The sequence below is a fragment of the Hyperolius riggenbachi genome, chromosome 3 (assembly GCF_040937935.1).
Source record: "Hyperolius riggenbachi isolate aHypRig1 chromosome 3, aHypRig1.pri, whole genome shotgun sequence".
NCBI classification, from domain to species: domain Eukaryota; kingdom Metazoa; phylum Chordata; class Amphibia; order Anura; family Hyperoliidae; genus Hyperolius; species Hyperolius riggenbachi.
This window is the reverse complement of record NC_090648.1, coordinates 11,128,013-11,154,343: the sequence shown is the minus strand read 5'-3', so window position 1 is coordinate 11,154,343 and position 26,331 is coordinate 11,128,013. Positions and strand designations below refer to the sequence as shown.

At 45.4% G+C, this 26,331-nt stretch overlaps 1 protein-coding gene across 4 annotated transcripts in view; it reads right to left on the bottom strand.

The window, feature by feature from the left end:
* Positions 1 to 26,331, bottom strand: part of NLGN2 (neuroligin 2) — a 476,375-nt gene that overhangs the window by 13,179 nt on the left and 436,865 nt on the right. For all 4 annotated transcript variants that reach the window (XM_068273846.1, XM_068273847.1, XM_068273845.1 and 1 more), the window contains 2 exons: positions 14,378 to 14,527; positions 10,341 to 10,526 (listed from right to left, as the gene is read on the bottom strand). In XM_068273846.1, coding sequence (XP_068129947.1) covers positions 10,341 to 10,526; positions 14,378 to 14,527 — 336 coding nt within the window. The remainder of the gene's footprint in view (positions 1 to 10,340; positions 10,527 to 14,377; positions 14,528 to 26,331) is intronic.

Genomic DNA, 26,331 nt, shown 5'->3' with positions numbered 1-26,331 from the left:
TATAGTCCGGAGCGTCTTATAGTCCGGAGCGTCCTATAGTCCGGAGCGTCTTATAGTCCGGAGCGTCTTATAGTCCGGAGCGTCTTATAGTCCGGAGTCTCTTATAGTCCGGAGCGTCTTATAGTCCGGAGCGTCTTATAGTCCGGAGTGTCTTATAGTCCGGAGTGTCTTATAGTCCGGAGTGTCTTATAGTCCGGAGTGTCTTATAGTCCGAAAAATACGGTACTTTTTGTAACTACTTTTTGTACTTTTTCAGTTGCAAAGTGCTGAAAGGTTATTTTAAATAGAAGATGAAACATTATCTCCTAGGAGAAAACTCAGGAGAAAAAGCTCATTGCATGTGGGCAAAGGGCCCCTTACTCAATTCACTTTTTTTCCTTCATTTTTCTCCATCTGTCAGAGGCGCCTGGTGCATCCCTGACCATACACTGTTATATACCCCTGTCTTATTGACTGATGAAGCAGGTCCTACCTGCGAAACGCGTTGCAACACTTTGGGGAGTAGGTCAATAAATGTATGTCATTTTGAGATTGCTTTTAGGAGGTAAGTCCACAGCTGCCTTCCAAGCATTTTTAACATTTTTAGTCTTTTTTATTCTATTGGCTCCTCTGTTTACTTTATACAGATTTGTGTGGTTTGTGAGTATTCCTTCGTTTGTGAGTTTACCTTTCTTACTATTTAGCCACTTTATCCACCACTACAGTATATCTATGTCCTCTGTGACTTCATCTAAGCCACGAGGACGTAGATATACGTCTTGTAGCAGAAGCAGTGCTGTGCAGGATTGGGCTTACTCCTGTGCACACCTCTGGCACTATCTGATGCAGCACTAATTGGTGAAGGGAAATATATGTTCCCTGAGCTAATGAGACTGATTTTTACCATTAAAAATACTTTTGTTTTCTCAGTTCATAGTGAAAAATACACTCTGTAGCATTATTTCAGAATCAAATATCTTCACCATAAATTGTGACAGGAACATAATCTAAGTTTTGTGATAAGCGGTAAGAATAGCCAAACAAAATTTGTGCTTTTTATCTACAGTAGCACTTTTTATTTCTAAACTGGAATTGGTAAAACTGAGAAATAATGTGTTTCTTCTATTTTTTTTTCTTGTTTTCCCGTTAAAATTCATAGAAAACAAAATTGTTCGAGGGGAAAACGTGGCATACAATGAAAGCCTAGTTTGTCTTGAAAAACCCCCCAATATATATTTCATTTCTGTGTCATAAGTAGGGATAAAGTTATTTCTGATGAAATAAGGACATAGCTAAACTGTCAGAACTGCTCTGGTCAATAAGTGAGAAAACAAGGTCTGGATGCGAAGTGGTTAAAGATACACCAATTACCGGTGCATACTACACTATATTAGGCTCTCGGTTTGTCAGAGCTGAAATATACCAGTCGCTGTCAGTGATACATCAGCAGCTGTCACTTACAACTGAATGTGCAAGGTAATGTCCATGTTTCCCTATGGCTCAAGTGGGTGATATTACAGTGTAACAGTGTGCTGACCAGGAAGCTGTTATAGTGTAATGGCTATATTTAAAATGGAGGACAGAGAATTCCATTGATCACAGTGGACAAACAGAACGGAAGAGGAGAAAGAGATTGAAGAGTAGACTACACGGGAGGTAAGTATGACCTGTGTATGTTTATTCTGATTTTTTATTTTCACTTCAGGTTCTCTTTAAGTTCGTAGTTCTAGTGATGTGATGTGACACATTTCCCTCAGGAAGAACAGGACAGTGTGAAATAATAAAGCAAGTTACACGGACAACTCCTAACCCTGTACCCCAAAACAACTAACAAGGCCAGAATCAGCTGGTATAAACTGTGTATAATACAAACACATCTGCTCTGTTTAACTCACATTATTGGACCCACATGCAGTTCACTTTTTATCCCCAGTTTTCTTCTAGGAGACCATTTTTCAAATCTTCAATTGAAAATAACTTTTTTTAACATTTTACAACGGAAAAAGTACCACAAAGTAGGTGAACAAATACTGTAAAAATTATTTGGAGTATTTTCTTGCTCGTTGGTTGTTTGAAAAGGCATTTTATTTTAACTACTGGAAGACCGCACTGATTGGAATCTCCGCCCTGTTCTGATGGCTATCCAGCTGGCAGGGCGCAAACTTCAATCAACCGACGGCGCATGTGCTTGCCGCTTTCGTCGCTCCCGACGATCTCCCCGCCGCAGCTCACTCACTCGGCCGTCTCTATAACAGCAGAGCCCTGTGCGCGGGCCAGGAAGCGATTTCATTGGCCCCTGACCCTGTCTATCAACGTAAGCAGCTCCCATTGGCTTACATTGGAAGAAAGGGTCGGGAGCCAATGAAAGCAGAGTGGGTGGCCCAGGTTCGGCGATTGCGGCGGGTATGTGCGGCGAGTCGTTGGTATTCCGCTGTTTCTGTACCTGCGGTCTCTGGTCCTTAAGGGGGCCTTTTAAGGCACCAGCCAGCAAGAAAACACTGAGAATAATTTTTATAGTACTTTATTACCTACTTTTTGGTACTTTTTTTCAGTTACAAAGTGCTGAAAAGTTATTCTAAACAGAAGATGGAAAATGATCTCCTAGGAGAAAACTCCGGAGTCGGAGTTAATTGCATGTTCTAATATTCTTTCCAGACCCCATTTAAATTCCAATTCTGTAACATTTCAGCAGCCCTTACAGTGTTGTGATATGACCCAGGCATTTGTCAACTAACACAAACACTGCTTAAAGAGAACCAGAGCTGAAAAACAAATAGATTTATACATACCTGAGGCTACCTCCAGCTCCACAAGCCTGGATCTCTCCCACACCGCCGTCCTCCACTGCCTCTGTCCGCCGGTACCGTGTCCCGTACTTTCCGCCAGTCGACACAAGGGCAGTGCGCTCCCTCCGTACTATGCAGGCGCACGCGTACAAATCTGGAGGGAGCCCCTGTGCATGCGTACAACTGGCCGCGTCCGCCGGAAGTGACGGGACCCAGTACCAGCGATAGAGGCAGCGGAGGATGGCGGCGTAGGAGCGATCCAGGCTTATGGGGATGGAGGAAGCCCCAGGTATGTATAACATCTTTTACCAATTTTAGGCTAACCCTCGTCTCTGGTTCCCTTTAAGAAGCCAGGCGGAGTTTGGTGGGCCAGGAGATGCTGCAGCCTCCATATCTCCACTCCGGTGGCTTCCCAAAAGCTAATTTATGAAAGCAAATTATAATCAAGGGGAAGAAATGATTATAAAATGAATCGGCAATAGTATAATGGTATAATTAGAGTGACTACTGTTATTTATAGCAGATATCGTATCTCGGAGGAGGTCTCCGGTCTATTGTCGCTTTCACGTAAAAGGAACTCTGCCGCCAATAAGAACCAATGAGAGGCCAACAAGTGCGCCGCAACCCAGCGTATTTCAGGGAGAGAACGCACTGGCAGGGCCCTTTTCCCCGGCGATTTCTGGGTCTTTGTCTGCTTTTGCCAATCGTTTTCGGCTAACATTTTGCCGCGATTGTACCACGATTTTACTATCATTGGGAAAAATTTGAATGCTGCGAGATTAAAAAACGCATGGAAAATTGCACACGCAAAATGTGAACATATGAGTGAGGCTACTGACTGCGATAGCATGTGGAATCGTGCGTGGCAAAATGCGCACAATGATTTATTTATTGGTTGTATTTATAAAGCGCCAACATATTCTGCAGGGAGTGTCCCCCCCCCCCCCCCGCCGTATATATCTTTCACGTCATAAACGAAATACCACCAGACAGTCAGGCCTCTTGCACTCTACATGCCATTCTCATTTTTTTATACAATCCGATTTTTGATTCTGATCAAAAAACGTAGCAGCATGCAGCACTTTTTTTTAAACAGAATAAAAAATCGTATCGTATAAAAAAATCAAAATTGCGTGTAGTGTGCAAGACGCCTCTTTTACATTTACTGCATTGTGCCGCGTTGCGCTACTTCCGCCTTATAAACCTCATCGCAGAGGCCATTATGGTCAGCATGAAATCTCTCGAGAATCGGCCTGGTGAAGCTGCAAACCAGCGCCTCACCAGCCCAATGCTGCCCCTCCCCCCCCCCCCCCCCCGGTGCCCTGTGCAGTATACTATACCCGTTTGTGTCCGCCGCTTGCTCCGGGCTCCGCCCACAACCCGCATACACGGGCAATGAAAGTACATGGAAACTTTCATACTGCGCTACAGCGCAATGCGACAGAAGTGACGCTTTCGCCGCATCCCCGTCTCAGGTCCAAAAGTACGGTAACGTTACAGTGATGCATAGACTTGCGGAGATCTGCGTCGGCCCGAAAGTCAAGTGGATTGAAACAAAAATTACACGACGGCGCGGCAGCGTATTTTAACAATACACATCTACATACCAGAAACAGGAAGTGACGGCAAGCGAGCGTCATTTCTAAATTGTTTGATATTTTTAATAATTAGGCATGGTGCAATCTACAATGCTCATTAAACACTTTCACTAAAGGCAGTTCGGTGAAATAATTTAGTTCGGTAAACAGGGCCGCCATCAGAATTTTCTGGGCCCCTTACTGGGCAAACCTACTGGGCCCCCCTTACTCCCCTGTGCCTCCACATGTAAAATCACAATCTGATAGGTAGCTTGTAGTAGCAGGTAGGTAGGAGTATTGAAGAGGCCTCCACCACCTGCCATAATGGACTCCCAAGAGGATGGGGCCACAAGCAGGGGTGGGCCACAGCATGATGGGGCAGAGCCACAATACACATTGCTGCGTGTCCTCCAGTCACATGGCAAGGGGAGAGGGGACATACAGCAGCTGACATATGGCTAAAAGGGGCCACGCCGCGGGAGTAATTGACAGCTAGGGCCCATGTGGAACTGTCACTGTTTGGGCACCAAACTGTCTTAGGGCCCCATACAGCAGTACCCCCTGTACTGCCCTGAAGGCGGCCCTGCGATAAAATACAGCATTCGGTATTTTACACTTTTTTTTACCAACTTGACTGACATTTCCCGCATGCGGTAGATGTTCTCTTATTTACTGAACAAACATGCTTCAATTCACTAATCCCTGCTCGGTGTGAGAAAACGCGGAAAAGCCACCGCGGGTGCTCGGAGCAAGGCGGCCGATTCCGCGTCGAACGCGGCAGGTTGCGCGCGTGGGCCTGCATCTGCTTGCATGACTGAATGCGGAGAAACCGCCGCATGTCCTGAGAACAAGGCGGCGGATTCCGCGTCCGACGCGGCGGTTTGCACGCATAGGCCTACATCTGGCAGTATGGCTGAACGCGGAGAAACCGCCGCATGCTCTGATAGCGGTGCGGCTGGTTCCGCGTCCAGCACAGCGGATGCGTTATAACACATGTCTGGTGTGGCTGGGACTGATAGTCCACACAGGTTCAGAAGGACGCGCACGCTGAGAGGCAGAGCTTTTATGACAGCCAGAAGGGTGTCAGCTGACCAAGCCGGTCAGCTGACAATTCTATCAGTTCCCATTGGTCCAGCACTTAGGGGAGGCGCTGGAGAGCGCTTTGGTATATATACTGGGTGCTGGTCATTTCTCTGGTGTCTGCCGCAACGGCTACGTGGTAGCACTCAGACCTTTTTGTCAGAATCTGTGTTATTCTCTAGACCAGTTCCAGGGTGTTGATGACCAAGGAGCTCACACCCAAGACTAGGAATTCTGCATATCATCTGTGTTATTCTCTAGACCAGTTCCAGGGTGTTGATGATCATGGACCTCACACCCCAGACTAGGAATACTGTGTATTATCTGTGTTATTCTCCAGACTAGTTCCAGGGTGTTGATGACTACGGAGCTCACACCCAAGACTAGGAATACTGTGTATTATCTGTGTTATTATTCAGACTAGTTCCAGGGTGTTGATGTACGGAGCTCACACCTAAGATTAGGCATTGTTGATTATTTGTTATGACCTTCTGCTTTCCTGACCACTCTCCTGATCTCTGATTTGGTACTTCGCTATATCTGATACTCTGTTGCCAAACCCTGCTTGCCTTAGGATTCCGTGTCTGTCTCCTGTCTCTGTATCTGATCTGTCCGTGTGTTGCCGACCTGGCCTGTCCGACCTCGAGAACTATCTCTCCCGTTAAGAGATAGTTCACAGTCTGCCAGTGACATTCCTCTATTGGTGTCACTCACACTCTAGTCCTTCCCACTCTCAGCCTGACTCCTCCCCTTGGGGAGCCTCAGGCCAGTGGAAGGAACCTGTTCTTTGGGCAGTACCCTTTACTGCCTTGCACCCTTTATACGGGTGCTCTTCTCAAAGTATTACTGTTGCACCAAACACTCTTATTACTCAGGTGTCCAGAGGTTAGAGATATATCTGATTATCGGTGATACTGCAGATCATCAATAATCGGGTGTATATCTGTATTCTCGGTGATACTGCAGATCACCGATAATCAGATCATCTCTGAGTTACACCGATCGTTACACTCGGGTTACCAGCTGTGGAGCAGGTCAGCAGGTCAGGCAGGAAGCTGTGTGCATGAGTCGGGGGATTTCTGTGCAGTGCATCCTCGGCTTCCCTTTAGATGTTCTGCAGCCACCAGGGGGAGCTCTTCTGTATAAGAGTATACAGATTGTCACATCTAAAGGGATGCAGAAAAGCCTTCTAAAATGTATCCTTCCTCTACTCTGCGGAAGTGAAGTCCCGCCCTCCAGGGTATCTGACCAATCAGGAGAGAAGCAGGGCTGTGTGGCTCCCCCTACTGGCTGTGTGGCTCTCTGCTACATCTGGTCAAAGCTGGAGGTAAATACTGAACACTTTTATTGAACACCGAATGCTTCAATCTTTGTGAATTGCGATTTCTTGACAATTCTTGAGGTATTTATCTCACTAGTCAGTCATTTACCTCACTAGTTAGTTATTTTACTCTTTAGTGCAGTAATAGGTTTAGTGAATTGGCATTTGGCAAGGTGATTGGTAAAATCAGCTGTTGGTAACGCTTGGCGATCTGAGGCCATTGAGAGTTGGCCGGGGTATGGAGGAATATCTAATGCCAGATGATATGGAATTGTCCAGGCAACTCCGGAGGTCACTGATGGACCTTGGTGTAGCCTCTCGGGATTCCAGTTGGTCACTCGATCTCCAGGCAGTTCTTCGGCCTCCTCGGTGAGGGCATTCTTCCACATCGCTAAAGAAGTTTTTTTGTTGAGTCTCGGTTCCTCGCTAGGAAAACAATAGCCCTCAGCTGGATGAATCCCACACCTCCCTCATGGCAATCATTCCTATCGGACCATTCTACTGTGAACTGAACACGATTTTTAGCCCCCCAGGGCATCTCAACAGTACATTAAAAATGCACATTAACAATGTGTCTCATTCCTAAAAAAATCCATTCTACCTCTTCCTTTTACATTTAAACGTTTATTACCCTACTTCCGTGGTTTGCTGTTCTGCAGAAAGAGTAGGCAGATACCGACTGCTGTAATTAGCAGTAGCAATGAGCAAACAACAACTTTCATCAGGGGGGGGTGGAGAGATAGGACACTGTGATTCAAAAAGTTTAAAGAAGTCCCACTTGATTACATTCACACCTTCCCCTGGATAAATAAGCAAGGAGAGAAGGGGAGGCGGGAAAATGTCAGCTACTACAACTATTAGAAACCAGGACAAACTGCAGAAGCAAAAGGCTGCTTGGATCCCTTTAAAGAGACACTGAAGCGAAAAAAAAAAATATGATATAGTGAATTGGTTGTGTACTATGAATAATTACTAGAAGATTAGCAGCAAAGAAAATATTCTCATATTTTTATTTTCAGGTATATAGTGTTTTTTCTAACATTGCATCATTCTCTAATATGTGCAGATTACACAACACTCAGCATTCAAAATGATTCTTTCAGAGCAGTCTGTGAAGTAATGACATCTCCTCTGGCAGAGGAAAAGTAAATAGTCCAATAACACTTGAGATAATAAAAGTCAGATAACAGCCCTCTCCACGACTAACTTAGTCGGAGAGCTTAATGGCTTGTTTGCATAGAGATAACAACTGGAGTTTCTCAACTCTTCCTGTACTGGAAACAATTACACTGATGTATCTGATCTTAATGTTTCTTTCTTAGCTGTGCTACACATACAAATCATAATATCATAATTTTTTTTTCGCTTCAGTGTCTCTTTAAAAGTACATGAAAAAACATGTTGGAACATATAATTTGTTTTTTCTTATATTTGTTAAATATAGTAAGTCTTTTTTTTTTTTTTTTAAATATTTGTCTCCTGAAACGATCTTTAAATATTGAGCAGATGGTCCAGAAAACCAAACTATAAATAACACAAATCTATATAAATATATATATATATATATATATATATATATATATATATATATATATATATATATATACCGGTATATACACACGGTATATAAATGCTGAGAGTGCTCAGGTGATGAGTAAAGCGATTGTACAAGTAAAACGAGGGGAGACTCACCAGGGAACGGCGCCGATACCCCCTACTATCTACATCGAACGTTTTACTGAGCGAATGCAGGAGGACAAATCCAAAAACCAGCATTGGATCAAAAATTCCCCCCACCGCAAAGTTTACAGCAAACATAAAAAAACTCAACCCCACAACTGTACATAATAATGAATCATCGACACTATTTCTGCAGTTGTGGGGCTGTATTTTAATCTTTGCAGTGTGTTTGTGTTATCTTCCCTTCTTCCCCTCCCACATTCCTGCTCCTTGCTGATTGGCTGAGGGCAGTTCAGTGTGACATGAGGCTGAGAAGGGAAATAGAAGCTAAATCACCTCACCCCTCTGCAGAAGCTGCTGAAATCCAATCTATGTTCTGCTCACATGTGTTTGCAAAGCAAGCTAAATATGACAGTGCAGTTCTGCATAAACCATTTCAGGCAGAGGAGAAAAAAAAAGTAAGGGAGGAAATGACATCAGGATCGGCTTCGGTCAGAGACAGTAAAGATGGAAATGCCTGGAACAATTTTCTCTTTATCTGCTGTATAAAATTCACTGAAATCAAAATGTGGACAGTGCAATACATCTGTTATGTTAGTAGAAGAAGTATTTATCTTTTTTTTTTTCCTGGGATAGTATGACTGTGGCCGTACTCCTGCAGGCACAGTACAGCTGCACTCGTTTTGGAAGAGGAGAGCAGACCTGATCAGATTACCCACAAGCCTTGTCAGAACTCCTTGAAGGGTCCGCAAACGGCAACAGGGGACCAGAGAACAGTGAGGTGTAACTGTCGGGCATAAAATCAAAAATCAATTCTTTATTTTTATCTGGTAAACAAGTAATAAGGATGCTAATCAGGTAATCCAAAAGTTACACATCTCTATTACTTTTCTTGTTTATAAATGATCATTCCCCAGTTTACCTGACTCTTATTTGGTACGTTGCCGCACAAAGGAAGTTGCAGGGCATGCTGGGTTGTCTTTTTTGCTTCTCTACTTCCCCTCAGACTTAACTAATGCAACCTGATTGGCTGAAGCCTCTTTCCCTCCTATTTCCCCTCCCACACCTCTGTTCCTCTCTGATTGGCCTATGTTTCTCATCCTGAGACAATGCACTTTCTATAGCAAAGGGCAGGCAATGCATACACAATCAGGCAGAGGGGAGTAAGGGAGGAAATGACATCAGGATTGGCTTCAAAATAGCCACAGTTAAAATGGGAAATGCTAAGAAGGATTTTCTCTTTTTTTATTGTAGAAAAAACTCAAAAATCAAAAAATCAAAACGTGGACAGTGCAATACATGTGTTATGTAAGTAGAGCAAGTATTTATCTACTTATATATGTGTGGGGGGTTTTCTGAGATACTATGGCTGACAGCTCCTCTTTAAGGTGGCCACTAATTATCCAATTTCTAGTGAAAAATCGTTCCAACAATCAGATAATTCTGATTGGAAGAAAAATCGTTCACTACACCACCAACGGACCAATCTTTGCTTTCTATCTATCACAACCAACAAGAAAATCCATATTTTGGTTTGACGAAAATCCAATCGATTAACTATTTTCATAATTGTTCGTAATGTATTGTGCCCATCAACTGAGATGATTTACAACCCATCCAATCAGAATGTCTGATCGCTCAAACGATTTTTCACTAGAAATTGGACTGTTAGTGGCCACCTTTAGCTTCCAGAGGCTTCCATCTCCTTGTTGCCCGGAGCTTTGGCTGAGATCTCTCAGGAGAATGTTAGAGACACCACGCGACACTTTCATTAAATCACACAACAAATGCGATGCCACTAACTTGCATTAGATGCGCGGCGAACGCAAATTCGTATAAACTCCGCCAAAATCATATAGGAATTCTGTCCTGTGTGACCGGTTATACATATGATAAGTGGCTGAGGCCGGCACTGACCTTCAGAATGGTGGGAGAGGATGAGGAGGCTGACACAAGAGGCTCCCGCCCCTGATCCAAATATGGTAATCCTCTCTGGGTCTCCCCCAAAATGGCCGATGTTCTCTTCCAGCCAGCGCAGCGCTTGTATCTGATCCAGGAGCCCGTAGTTGCCTTTGGCCGCTGGATCTCCCGTGCTCATGAACCCTGCGGGGAAACACAGTGACAGCAATAAGCGTGACACTAATAGAAACATACCAGTAAAAGTAACATGCCAGTAATACAGCACAGTCCCTAGTACCCAGTAACGGCGGGATCGCCTGATACATGTGCTTCCACCCCCGGTGCAGGATAAAATACTCACCGAGCCTCCAGCGATGTTCTGTAGCTGCTGGCAGCTCTCCGCCATCCTCAGTGCGTGGCTCCTGGCATGTCACATGACCCATGTTGGATCATGTGACATCAACGAGCCTCCAGCGATGTCCTGTGGCTGCTAGCAGCTCTCCGCCATCCTCAGTGCGTAGCTCTGCCTCCTGGCGTGTCACTGTCACATGACACATGTTGGGTCATGTGACACCCTGGAAGCTGTGCACCGGTAGCCGCTAGGAGCTACAGGATGTCACTGAAGGCTTGGTGAGTATTTTAGGGCTGGTGTTGTGTGTGATTACGCTGCCTGTGGATTTGCGCTGCCACGCATGCGCAGTAGGAGACTGTGTAGCCACATTTCCTATTTAATTTTGCTGCTGGTGGTAAAATACGAAATATCTCCGCTTCCACACATCCTATCCTCCCCAAATTTTTAGGGTAGGGAGGGGACCCCCCGAACAATCTCTATGCCAAATTACAGCCCCAGAGCCCTGCTGGTTCCCGAGATAGGTTTCTGTAATCTATCTCCTGAACCAGCAGGGCTAGAGGGCTGCAATTTGGCATAGAGGTCGTTCTGGGGATCCCCTCCCTACCCTGAAAATTTGGGGAGGGTAGGATGTGTGGAAGTGGAGATATTTAGAATTTTACCACCAGCAGCATAATTTACTTCACACTGAGCCTGCGCGCTACTCAGTGTGGAGGGGAGCTTCCGGGCAGCGCAATCAGACATTACACCGGAAACCCCTCCCCCCCCAAATAGTTTCCGTTATCCCCTAAGGCATGCCAGTTATTTGTTGCCGTAGTAACATAACAGTGGCCACACACAATGCAATAAAATGATCCGATTTTTTTACGGCAATTCAATAAAAAAGCTCGGATTTCCCAAAAAATTGAATTTTTTTAATTCAAGCAAGAAATCTGATCGGATTTCCCACTTTTATTCGATAAAAGTCGATTGGGAATGGTGGATTTTTCTGATCAATTTTTACGAAAATTGAATGGTGTGTGGTAGATTGTCAATTTATTAATATATAGAACCAAGCCATTTTCTCAGTTTTCAATTTTTTTTTTTCCATAATTGGGGAAACATTGAACACGTGTGTGGTACATTTGGTCAGATATTCAACTGTTACAATCAATCAGGAAAATTGATTGTGATCCTTGCATTGAAAGAAATTTAAAAAACTGTAGGGTGTGGGGCCACTTTAATAGTATCATAACAGTAACAGTAATAGTAATAACCATACGCAATACAATCAAATCAATCGATTTTCCCATCTTTATCGATAAAAATGATCAATTGTGTAAGAAACCTTTTTTGGGGATCTAAAAAAACTACGATTTTTACAATTATTTTTTTTTCAATAAAAATCTGATTGGATGTGTTGGAAAAATCAGATAGAAAAATATAAAAACGGAAAGTTTTATTTGATCATTTTCTTGATCTTTTCAGAAAAATCGATAATCAATAAATCCATAAGTGTATAGTAAATTGGTCTGATTATTCTATCAAGTAGAAAAAAACTGATCAGATTTCTCTGTAAATGGTGTTTGGCCACCTTATCAGTAACAGGAACAGTGACAGTGACAGTAATACTAAAAGGAATAGCAGTAATAGCAATAGTAATAGAAAAGATGCCATTTCTTTTTTCTTCACCAGAGAAATCTGATTGATTTTTACGCTTAATCAAGCAATCAAAAAAATCTAATCAATATACCATACCAACACTTATGATCAATTTTTCCAAAAATATCAAACTATCGTATAAAACTTTCCATCTTTATGTTCTACTATTTGATTTTTCCAACAAATCTGATCAGATTTTTATTTAAAAAAAATTGAAAAAAGTTTCTTTTCGAATCGATCGCAGAAAATTAATCATCTTTATTTTAAAAAATGGGAAAGTCGAAGGGCATCTTAAAGGGACTCCGAACACCTCTCATGGGCATGCCTTTAAAGAGACTCTGTAACAAAATTTTGAGCCTTATTTTTTCTATTCTATAAGTTCCTATACCTGTTCTGATGTGGTCTGTCTTACTGCAACCTTTTCTAGTTGCACTGTCTCTGTAATAAATCTTATCTGCTTTCCTCTGTCGTGTCTGTCGGCAAGAGGCTGGAATGTGTGGAATGTGCAGCACTGCTTGTCATTGGCAGAAGCTTTACACACCCCCTCCAAGCTCTGCATGAATCACACCAGATAGCTGTTCACAGCCTATGATACTGTGGTTAGAAGCCAGTCATTTGTTTGTAAACACTGCCTAAAACTGTTAATTACAAGCCAGGATTGCAGCAGGGAGTGACAGAAACAGCACAGAGGGGCCCAGGAGAAAATAAGGAATAGAATGGTATGCTTTTTATTGTAAGAATATTAGAGTACAGATTCTCTACTCCGACCAGTACTGTAAAGTACTTAATGATGCATACCTTTCTGTAGCGTATGCTCTCCTCTTTCATTTGAATCGCCGTTCTACACCAAATAATTTTCGTTCGATATTAATTTAAAATCTTCTTAAGGGCCCATACACCTAACCATTTTCCCGCCGATATACAGCAGATTCGATCACTGTGATCAAATCTGCTGTGAAATCGTTGTGCAAACGCTGACCGAACGATCGATTTCCGTCCGAAATCAATCGTTCCCGTCGATCCGTCCGTGCGGAAGATTTTGCTCAATTGCCGGCAGGTCGGGAGACGACCGACGCTAACGGCAATACATTACCTGCTCTGTCGGCGCGTGTCCCCGCTGTCACCACTACTCCTTCTCTGCTGGTTCCAGCATGCTTCACTTCTTCCTGTCCCGAGCGCCCTCTACTGCTTAAACTTCCCCGGACAGGAAGTGAAGCTGGAGCCCAGCGCTCAGAAGAAGACAGCAGAGACCGGGGAACTCGCGCCGGCCGGATCAGGTAATGTATGCGGATTTACTGCCAAATCGATTATTTCCAACATGTCCGATCTGATTTCTGATTGATTTTTCCGTTCACTTCTATGGAAAATTGATCAGAAAATCGATTGAAAATCAGATTGGACATGTTGGAAATGATTGATCTGGCAATAAATCTCATCATGTGTACGAAGCATAATAGCAATATTGATACTATCACTGACAATAATAACAATAGTAGGGACTGAGACCCTCTAGAATTGTATTTGCAATCACAAACGCTAAGCATTTGAGATTTGTTACACAAAATAACGAGCCATTCTCAGAGCGTCTAGAAGGGATGTGATAATACCCTGCATCGCTCCAGAAATGCTGCAGGCAGAACTCCATGAGAGTAACTCCGCTGCCCTAATCACCAGAGCTTGTGATTTGGATAGTGGAATCTCCCTCAAGTGTTGTAGCGCTTTGCCGATCGCCATAAACAAGTGATATGAAACCACTTCACTCTGACACCTGTTTCACCCAGAGGAGACCCAGGGACAAGCACTGAGAATGGTCCTGAAAGGCAGAGAAACTTGCATGGAGTAAAGAGAATAGGGAACTGCCCAATGCCCATCTATCAGCTGGTATGGAGTAAATTTATACAGCTTCCGGACTAGAGTTTAACCCCGACACAACACTTCCGTTTTCTGCCCAATGGAGACTTGCATGCCTCCCAACTGTCCCGGTTTCAGGTTGGGAGGCATGGTCCCGTATCCTGCGACAAACCCCTTGTGCCCACCAGTGATATAAAAAGTTGTGTTGACATACCGAGTACTCCCAGTCGGTAGTTGATGGTGACCACGATGACATTGCCGTACGCAGCAAGGACGCTACCATCGAACATATTGCCGGTCCCCTCCATGTAGGATCCTCCATGGATAAACATCATGACGGGTTTCTTGCCACTGTCCCGGATATCTGCAGGAGGAGAGAAGTTACTCAGCAAGTCACCAACTTAAATCAGGGTTTCCTGTGATACATTTACGCCATTTGCAAACATACCACCACAAACCCAACCAAGGGGCAAATCCAGCCTAGAGAAGAGTACTAAGCTATAACCCTACTCCTTGTAGAACCTAGTGATAATGCTATAGCCCTCATGCTTCTAGAGCCTAGTACTAAGCATTAACCTTACTCTAATGCTATAGCCCTCATGCTTCTAGAGCCTAGTACTAAGCTATAACCCTACTCCTTGTAGAACATAATGCTAATGCTATAGCCCTAATGCTTCTAGAGCCTAGTACTAAACTATAACCTTACTCTAATGCTATAGCCCTCATGCTTCTAGAGCTTAGTACTAAGCTATAAACTTACTCTAATGCTATAGCCCTAATGCTTCTAGAGCCTAGTACTAAGCTATAACCTTACTCTAATGCTATAGCCCTAATGCTTCTAGAGCCTAGTACTAAGCTATAACCCTTCTCATTCTAGAGCCTAGTACTAAGCTATAACCCTACTCTAATGCTATAACCCTACTCCTTGTAGAACCTAGTGCTAATGCTATAGCCCTAATGCTTCTAGAGCCTAGTACTAAGCTATAACCTTACTCTAATGCTATAGCCCTCATGCTTCTAGAGCCTAGTACTAAGCATTAACCTTACTCTAATGCTATAGCCCTCATGCTTCTAGAGCCTAGTACTAAGCTATAACCTTACTCTAATGCTATAGCCCTAATGCTTCTAGAGCCTAGTACTAAGCTATAACCTTACTCTAATGCTATAGCCCTCATGCTTCTAGAGCCTAGTACTAAGCATTAACCTTACTCTAATGCTATAGCCCTCATGCTTCTAGAGCCTAGTACTAAGCTATAACCTTACTCTAATGCTATAGCCCTAATGCTTCTAGAGCCTAGTACTAAGCTATAACCTTACTCTAATGCTATAGCCCTAATGCTTCTAGAGCCTAGTACTAAGCATTAACCTTACTCTAATGCTATAGCCCTCATGCTTCTAGAGCCTAGTACTAAGCATTAACCTTACTCTAATGCTATAGCCCTCATGCTTCTAGAGCCTAGTACTAAGCTATAACCTTACTCTAATGCTATAGCCCTCATGCTTCTAGAGCCTAGTACTAAGCTATAACCTTACTCTAATGCTATAGCCCTAATGCTTCTAGAGCCTAGTACTAAGCATTAACCCTACTCTAATGCTATAACCCTACTCCTTGTAGAACCTAGTGCTAATGCTATAGCCCTAAAGCTTCTAGAGGCTAGTACTAAGCATTAATCCTCCTCATTCTAGAGCCTAGTACTAAGCATTAATCCTCCTCATTCTAGAGCCTAATACTAAACTATAACCCAACTCTAATGCTATAACCCTACTCCTTGTAGAACATAATGCTAATGCTATAGCCCTAATGCTTCTAGAGCCTAGTACTAAGCTATAACCTTACTCTAATGCTATAGCCCTAATCCTTCTAGAGCCTAGTACTAACCTATACCCCTTCTCGTTCTAGAGCCTAGTACTAAGCATTAACCCTTCTCTAATGCTATAGCCCTCATGTTTCTAGAGCCTAGTACTAAGCTATAACCCTTCTCATTCTAGAGTCTAGTACTAAGCTATATCCCTTCTCATTCTAGAGTCTAGTACTAAGCTATATCCCTTCTCGTTCTAGAGCCTAGTACTAAGCATTAACCCTTCTCTAATGCTATAGCCCCCATGTTTCTAGAGTCTAGTACTAAACTATATCCCTTCTCATTCTAGAGTCTAGTACTAAGCTATAACCCTTCTCATTCTAGAGCCTAACACTAAGCTATAACCCTTATCATTCTAGAGACTAATACTAAGCTATAACCTTAGTTTCTCTAAAAAATCTAGTAATAACTCTTATCCTGCTAGAACCTAGTACTGAGCTATAACCCTGGTCATTCTAGAGCCTAGTACTAATGCTATAACTTTTATCCTGTAGGAGCTTAGTGTCATGTTATAAACCCTTGTCCTGCTAGCACCTAGGGCTCGATTCAGTAAACCGTGCTAAGTGTTAGCACGCCTGTGAAAAGCCCTATATCATGCCTAAAGTTAGTTTAGGCACAATAAATTCACATCTAAAGACTTTAGGCGTGATAACTAGGGTGCTAACTGGGTTAGCACCCTTTACTAAATTCACATCGCGCGCACAGTCCCGCACGCAAAACTTTGCACACGCACAGCAAAAACAACGCACCCGACCTTAATGTTGCACCATGTGACGTTAAAGTCGCACGCAATGCGACCTTATAGGCGCATCAACGCACCGTTTTCGTCGCACCGCGATGCGACATTTCGCGCACACCGCGCTGTGGGCACGCAAAGTTTTCAGTGTGGGACTTTGCGCGCGATGTAAATTTAGTAAACGGTGCTGACCCAGTTAGCACCCTAGTTATCACGCCCAAAGTCTTTAGGCGTGCTAACTGGGTTAGCACCGTTTACTGAATCAAGCCCCTAGAATCAATCCCCTAGTGCTCACTAAGACCCACCTAGGATAAATCATGTTTTTGTATCTTCTTGGTTTACTGCAAAGCTATATTCATAAGATCAACAGGAACATTCCGGCACCCCCTACAGTTTGTGCAGAATACCACAGTTTGACTCCAGCCCTCAGAAACGCACCCAGTTCTGAAAACTCTTCATTGTGTGCTAGTAAAATGGAGGATCTAATTTAAGATCTTCAACAACAATTATACTTGACACTCCTCGTGGTATCTGCCAAGAAACAAACTGCCGGGTGCTCGAGGCTCTTCAGGTAGATGAAGCATCAATTCATGTTGACAAAGAATACTGAATTATTTTATTTTTTTATTCAAATGATGAAAGTAAGACCACCATTTGAAGACCACCAGGATTTCTTTGTCAAGGGAACAATTAGGATGATGCATGTAATTTTCAATGAATTTGTTACCAAGACAAAGGAACCCTGGTGGTCTCCATACATCTTTCTTTGAACATGAAGACCGAGACAAAAAGGAATGGCAAATCCTTGTTTGTTTGGTTGTTTGCTTTATGATCAACCTGATGGGTTTCCAAGCCCTGAATGACCTACTGTAGATACCTGACCTAGATACCTGGACCTAGATAATGACCTAGATACCTGGACCTAGATAATGACCTAGATACTTGGAGAAACCAGAGGTACCAAACCCCCCTAGGGGCACCATCTCCTCTGAGGGCAAATGTAACGTGATTAATGCCACACCTGATGGGTTTCCAAGCCCTAAATGAGCTGGATACTTGGAGAAACCAGAGGTACCAAACCCCCCTAGGGGCACCATCTCCTCTGAGGGCAAATGTAACGTGATTAATGCCACACCTGATGGGTTTCCAAGCCCTGAATGAGCTGGATACCTGGAGAAACCAGAGGTACCAAACCCCCCTAGGGGCACCATCTCCTCTGAGGGCAAATGTAACGTGATTAATGCCAGGATCTGCTTAAGCTCATATGATGCATGGATCTCCAGGTATCCCATGTGCTTCTCCAGTCAGTCTCAGACACTCCATCTTGGGACATCTTCAGATTCAGATTTACAAGAAAATATTAGTATTTTTGTTATTCTATAAAGCCTTGTCCTGCTTATTCCCAGGCCAAGGAAGAGACTCGAGAGTTGTCATCCTGCGGGCGCAGAGCCATGAGACACATTTCCTCTCTCTACTCCCTGCCTTCCCAGGGCTGCCATCAGAACAGTAGAACAGGTACTGCCATATGGGGGCCCGCAAGGCTGACAGTGCAAGGGATGTAGGGGGAGGAAGGGGGTGACTTCTTTTCTTCCTCCCTGTCCTTCGGAACTTCTTTTGCTCCCCCCTATATGCAGTGACATTCACCTCTTCCAGGATCCAACTACTACCGTAGAGGCCCCTCCTGTCTTCTGCAGCGCCATCCACTTTCTGCCCCTCTGATCTGTGAATCAGGAAGAAGAGAGCTGGGGGGAAGAGGGGGGGGGGGGGGGGGTAATGTGCTGCAGAAGACAGGTGGGACCTCTAGTGACTGGAGCCTGGAGTGGGTGAGTCTCTATTGGAAACCCCACCCACTGTGCATAGCTCTGCATATGGGGGGAGCACAGCAGGGAAACCACCAGAGGAACATCCAGATTACTCTGCTGGGACCACTAGGCAATAAGGCAATACTACAGGGGGGTGCGCACCACTAGACCATCAGCCCCCCCCCCCCCCCAGACTACCACCAGGCAATACTGCAGGGGGGGGGGATGGGGTACCACTAGACCAAAATTTTGGGAAAATCAGCAGACCAATAAACCATCGGGGAACACTGCAGGGTGATGGAAGGACCATTAGACTACAAGAAAGTACTGTGGGGAGACCATTAGACTACCAGGGAATACTGCAGAGTGATGGGTGGAGCACTAGACCACCGGGGAATACAGTGAGGTTATAGAGGAACCATTAGACTGCCAGGGAATACCGTTGTGGGACCACTAGACTACCAACAAATGTGTGTGTGTGTGTGCGTGTGTGTGTGTGCGTGTGTGTGTGTGTGTGTGTATATACGTGTGTAGGGGTGGTGCACTTTGGAATCTCTGCCTCTGGTGCTGGAAAACCTTGCCCCAGCCTTGCTCATACTAGACCCTGCTAAAAACCGTTATCCTACTAGAGCCTAGTACCGAACTATAGTTCTTGTCTTGCTAGATCCATTATCTTCGTAATAAGCTAAAATACTTCTCCAGACAGTTTGTAGTAGAGGTCAGTGATATAGTTCAGTATTTTACCGGAACATCAAACCTTTCTTTATTAGAGGTTTTTTAGTAAACTGCAAAGCCATGTTCTGTAAAATCCTGGTAGTGAGCTGCCCTCGGAACCTTGTAGATAATTATAAAGACTTGTCCTCCTCCTACCTGACAGCAACCCATAAAAGCCTCAAAACCTCACGTGAAAGCCTGGAATAAAAAACTTAAGCCTGGTCCACTGAATCTTGCCTCGTTATCTATTATTCCCTGAAGCCTCCCTGTCAGAGCTTGGTAGATTCAAATAAGGACTTCTCCTCTTCTGGTCTGGCAGTGAACTATGAAAGCTACAAAACCTCATCATGAAGAAAAGTCTGGTAGTAAAAAATTTAGCCCAGTACAATTAGAGCCTGGTAGTAATCCATTAAACTTTGCTCTGTGGTCTGTTCGGCCTCGAAGCTTTGCCCTATCAGAAGCCGGCAGATAATTGTCCTCCTGAATCTTGGCGGTGAACCAGAAGACGTGTCTGCTTCTAGCCTTGTAGTGCGTTATTCATCTTGTCTCGATAGAGGTTTATTGTCATTTTGGCCCTGTCTCGCTGGAGTCTTATAGGAAGAAATATAGCTGAGCTTTGATGGCAGCTTTTATCTACCATTCGGGAGTGAGATTTTTCTTTCTATTAGGCTTTATTAGCGACTGTCCTATAGAAGCCTTTGAGGAATCTATTAAGTCGCGGCTTACTGCATTGTCCTGCTCAGCTATTAAGCATTGTTTTGTCTCGGCGTATTGCTAGAATCATAGAATTATTACAAAAAGCAGTATAGCTACAATATGAAGTGAAGAAGAACTGTAAGTCACAGGAAAGCCTGTTAAAAACCTGCCTCTCTACACCCTAAAGTAGGGTCTCAGCTATAAAATAGGGCCCCCAACCATAATAAGTGTGACCACTATGACTCTCCTCACCTATAACTAGTGTGACCACCATGACTCTCCTCACCTACAACTAGTGTGACCACCATGACTCTCCTCTCCTACAACTAGTGTGACCACCATGACTCTCCTCACCTACAACTAGTGTGACCGCCATGACTCTCCTCACCTACAACTAGTGTGACCGCCATGACTCTCCTCTCCTACAACTAGTGTGACCACCATGACTCTCCTCACCTACAACTAGTGTGACCACCATGACTCTCTTTACCTAAAACTAGTGTGACCACCATGACTCTCCTCACCTACAACTAGTGTGACCACAATGGCTCTCCTCACCTATAACTAGTGTGACCACTATGACTCTCCTCACCTATAACTAGTGTGACCACCATGACTCTCCTCACCTACAACTAGTGTGGCCACCATGACTCTCCCCACCTACAACTAGTGTGACCACCATGACTCTCCTCTCCTACAACTAGTGTGGCCACCATGACTCTCCTCACCTATAACTAGTGTGACCACCATGACTCTCCTCACCTATAACTAGTGTGACCACCATGACTCTCCTCACCTATAACTAGTGTGACCACCATGACTCTCCTCACCTACAACTAGTGTGACCACAATGACTCTCCTCACCTATAACTAGTGTGACCACTATGACTCTCCTCACCTATAACTAGTGTGACCACCATGACTCTCCTCACCTATAACTAGTGTGACTACCATGACTCTCCTCACCTACAACTAGTGTGACCACTATGACTCTCCTCACCTACAACTAGTGTGACCACCATGACTCTCCTCACCTATAACTAGTGTGACCACCATGACTCTCCTCACCTACAACTAGTGTGACCACCATGACTCTCCTCACCTACAACTAGTGTGACCACCATGACTCTCCTCACCTATAACTAGTGTGACCACCATGACTCTCCTCACCTATAACTAGTGTGACCACCATGACTCTCCTCACCTACAACTAGTGTGACCACCATGACTCTCCTCACCTATAACTAGTGTGACCACCATGACTCTCCTCACCTATAACTAGTGTGACCACCATGACTCTCCTCACCTACAACTAGTGTGACCACCATGACTCTCCTCACCTATAACTAGTGTGACCACAATGACTCTCCTCACCTATAACTAGTGTGGCCACCATGACTCTCCTCACCTATAACTAGTGTGACCAACATGACTCTTCTCACCTACAACTAGTGTGACCACCATGACTGTCCTCACCTATAACTAGTGTGACCACCATGACTCTCCTCACCTACAACTAGTGTGACCACCATGACTCTCCTCACCTACAACTAGTGTGATCACCATGACTCTCCTCACCTATAACTAGTGTGGCCACCATGACTCTCCTCACCTACAACTAGTGTGACCACCATGACTCTCCTCACCTACAACTAGTGTGACCACCATGACTCTCCTCTCCTACAACTAGTGTGACCACCAAGACTCTCCTCACCTATAACTAGTGTGACCACCATGACTCTCCTCACCTACAACTAGTGTGACCACCATGACTCTCCTCTCCTACAACTAGTGTGACCACCAAGACTCTCCTCACCTATAACTAGTGTGACCACCATGACTCTCCTCACCTATAACTAGTGTGACCACCATGACTCTCCTCACCTACAACTAGTGTGACCACCATGACTCTCCTCACCTACAACAAGTGTGACCACCATGACTCTCCTCACCTATAACTAGTGTGACCACCATGACTCTCCTCACTTATAACTAGTGTGACCAACATGACTCTCCTCACCTACAACTAGTGTGACCACCATGACTCTCCTCACCTACAACTAGCGTGACCACCATGACTCTCCTCACCTATAACTAGTGTGGCCACCATGACTCTCCTCACCTACAACTAGTGTGACCACCATGACTCTCCTCACCTACAACTAGTGTGGCCACCATGACTCTCCTCACCTACAACTAGTGTGGCCACCATGACTCTCCTCACCTATAACTAGTGTGGCCACCATGACTCTCCTCACCTACAACTAGTGTGACCACCATGACTCTCCTCACCCATAACTAGTGTGACCACCATGACTGTCCTCACCTATAACTAGTGTGACCACCATGACTCTCCTCTCCTACAACTAGTGTGACCACCATGACTCTCCTCACCTATAACTAGTGTGACCACCATGACTCTCCTCACCTACAACTAGTGTGACCACCATGACTCTCCTCACCTACAACTAGCGTGACCACCATGACTCTCCTCACCTATAACTAGTGTGGCTACCATGACTCTCCTCTCCTACAACTAGTGTGACCACCAAGACTCTCCTCACCTATAACTAGTGTGACCACCATGACTCTCCTCACCTACAACTAGTGTGACCACCATGACTCTCCTCACCCATAACTAGTGTGGCCACCATGACTCTCCTCACCCATAACTAGTGTGACCACCATGACTCTCCTCACCTATAACTAGTGAGACCACCATGACTCTCCTCACCTACAACTAGTGTAACCACCATGACTCTCCTCACCCATAACTAGTGTGGCCACCATGACTCTCCTCACCCATAACTAGTGTGACCACCATGACTCTCCTCACCTACAACTAGTGTGACCACCATGACTCTCCTCACCTACAACTAGTGTGAGACCACCATGACTCTCCTCACCTACAACTAGTGTGGCCACCATGACTCTCCTCACCTATAACTAGTGTGACCACCATGACTCTCCTCACCTACAACTAGTGTGGCCACCATGACTCTCCTCACCTACAACTAGTGTGACCACCATGACTCTCCTCACCTATAACAAGTGTGGCCACCATGACTCTCCTCACCTATAACTAGTGTGGCCACCATGACTCTCCTCACCTATAACTAGTGTGGCCACCATGACTCTCCTCACCTATAACTAGTGTGGCCACCATGACTCTCCTCACCTATAACTAGTGTGGCTACCATGACTCTCTCCACCTATAACTAGTGTGGCCACCACGACTCTCCTCACCAACAACTAGTGTGACCACCATGACCCTCCCCAGCTATAACTAGTGTGGCTACCATGACTCTCCTCACCCATAACTAGTGTGACCACCATGACTCTCCCCACCTACAACTAGTGTGACCACCATGACTCTCCTCACCTATAACAAGTGTGGCCACCATGACTCTCCTCACCCATAACTAGTGTGGCCACCATGACTCTCCTCACCTATAACTAGTGTGGCAACCATGACTCTCCTCACCCATAACTAGTGTGGCCACCATGACTCTCCTCACCTATAACTAGTGTGACCACCATGACTCTCCTCACCAACAACTAGTGTGACCACCATGACTCTCCCCACCTATAACTAGTGTGGCTACCATGACACCCTCCCATAACAAGTGTGGCACCGTGACTCCCCCAACCCATAACAATTGTTCCCCAAAAGTTTTGTAAAAAGAGGGTGGTTAAGACATCTGTCGGAGCTGAGAAAACCTGAAGCCCCCCCCCCAAAAAACTCTTACTGGCCATTTATCTTTAGCAATAAAATCATAGCTGAAACACTGCATTCCCACAGCAGAACAATACCCCCCAAATCCCCGGTGCAAAATTCGGGGATCGCTTCCTGGAAGAGGCATAGCTTTGCTCAGTAGCTCTGCCTCTGCTCATGTCAATCTCCACCGATCTCCACCTCTCCGCACCCCTCTCATTCGTCTTTCACTAAAAGGGGCGGGGAGAGGTGGAGATCATTAAAGATTGATGTGAGCAGAGGCAGAGCTACTGAGCAAAGCTCTGCCTCCCCGAGGCAGCAAACACTACTCCCCGGAAAGTCGTGGAATTTTGGGTGTATGAAGACATCATTCTGTCGCGGGAATGCAGCGTTTCAGTTATGATCATATTGCTGAAGATAAATGGCCAATAAAAAAGAGTTATTTTTTATGGCTTCAGACTCTCTTTAAGGAGAGTTGAATCACAAAATGTATCTTATGAATTATCTCCCGTTATTTGATTCCCCAATCCATAACTAGTGTTAAGTTAACAAGTATGGCTTCAATAACAGCCCCACACCACCCAAAACAGATATAGCCACCATAACTCACCCAACTATAAGACCTGTGGCCACTATGACCCCCCCTCCCCTAACAACTGTGACCACCATGACTTCCCTCACCTGTAAAAGGTGTGGCCACCATGGCTCTTCCACCCATATCCAGTGTGGCCACCAGGACTTTCCTCACCTGTTACAAATGTGGCCACCATGACCTCCCTCACCCGTAACAAGTGTGGCCACCATGACCTCCCTCACCCATAACAAATGTGGCCACCATGACCTCCCTCAGCCATAACAAATGTGGCCACCATGACCTTCCTCACCCATAACAAATGTGGCCACCATGACCTCCCTCACCCATAACAAATGTGGCCACCATGACCTCCCTCACTTGTAACAAGTGTGGCCACCATGACCTCCCTCACCTGTAACAAGTGTGACCACCATGACTCCCCCACCCATAACAAATGTGGCCACCATGACCTCCCTCACCCGTAACAAGTGTGGACACCATGACCTCCCTCACCTGTAACAAGTGTGGCCACCAGGACTTCCCTCACCCGTTAAAAATGTGGCCACCATGACCTCCCTCACCCGTAACAAGTGTGGTCACCATGACCTCCCTCACCGGTAACAAGTGTGGCCACCATGACCTCCCTCACCCATAACAAATGTGGCCACCATGACCTTCCTCACCCATAACAAATGTGGCCACCATGACCTCCCTCACCCATAACAAGTGTGGCCACCATGACCTCCCTCACCTGTAACAAGTGTGGCCACCATGACCTCCCTCACCCGTAACAAGTGTGACCACCATGACTCCCTCACCCATAACAAATGTGGCCACCATGACCTCCCTCACCCGTAACAAGTGTGGTCACCATGACCTCCCTCACCTGTAACAAGTGTGGCCACTATAACCTCCCTCACCTTTAACAAGTGTGGCCACCATGACCTCCCTCACCTGTAACAAGGGTGGCCACTATAACCTCCCTCACCTTTAACAAGTGTGGCCACCATGACCTCCCTCACCTGTAACAAGGGTGGCCACCATGACCTCCCTCACCTGTAACAAGTGTGGTCACCATGACCTCCCTCGCCTGTAACAAGTGTGGCCACCATGACCTCCCTCACCAGTAACAAGTGTGGCCACCATGACCTCTCTCACCTGTAACAAGTGTGGCCACCATGACCTCCCTCACCTGTAACAAGTGTGGCCACCATGACCTCCCTCACCTGTAACAAGTGTGGCCACCATGACCTCCCTCACCTGTAACAAATGTGGCCACCATGACCTCCCTCACCCATAACAAATGTGGCCACCATGACCTCCCTCACCTGTAACAAATGTGGCCACCATGACCTCCCTCACCTGTAACAAGTGTGGCCACCATGACCTCCCTCACCCGTAACAAATGTGGCCACCATGACCTCCCTCACCTGTAACAAATGTGGCCACCATGACCTCCCTCACCTGTAACAAGTGTGGCCACCATGACCTCCCTCACCCGTAACAAGTGTGGTCACCATGACCTTCCTCACCTGTAACAAGTGTGGCCACCATGACCTTCCTCACCTGTAACAAGTGTGGCCACCATGACCTCCCTCACCCATAACAAGTGTGGACACCATGACTCCCCCACCCATAACAAATGTGGCCACCGTGACCTCCCTCACCTGTAACAAGTGTGGCCACCAGGACTTCCCTCACCCGTTACAAATGTGGCCACCATGACCTCCCTCACCTGTAACAAGTGTGGCCACCATGACCTCTCTCACCCATAACAAGTGTGGACACCATGACTCCCCCACCCATAACAAATGTGGCCACCATGACCTCCCTCACCCGTAACAAGTGTGGACACCATGACCTCCCTCACCTGTAACAAGTGTGGCCACCATGACCTCTCTCACCCATAACAAGTGTGGCCACCATGACCTCCCTCACCCGTAACAAGTGTGGCCACCATGACCTCTCTCACCCGTAACAAGTGTGGACACCATGACCTCCCTCACCTGTAACAAGTGTGGCCACCATGACCTCCCTCACCTGTAACAAGTGTGGCCACCATGACCTCCCTC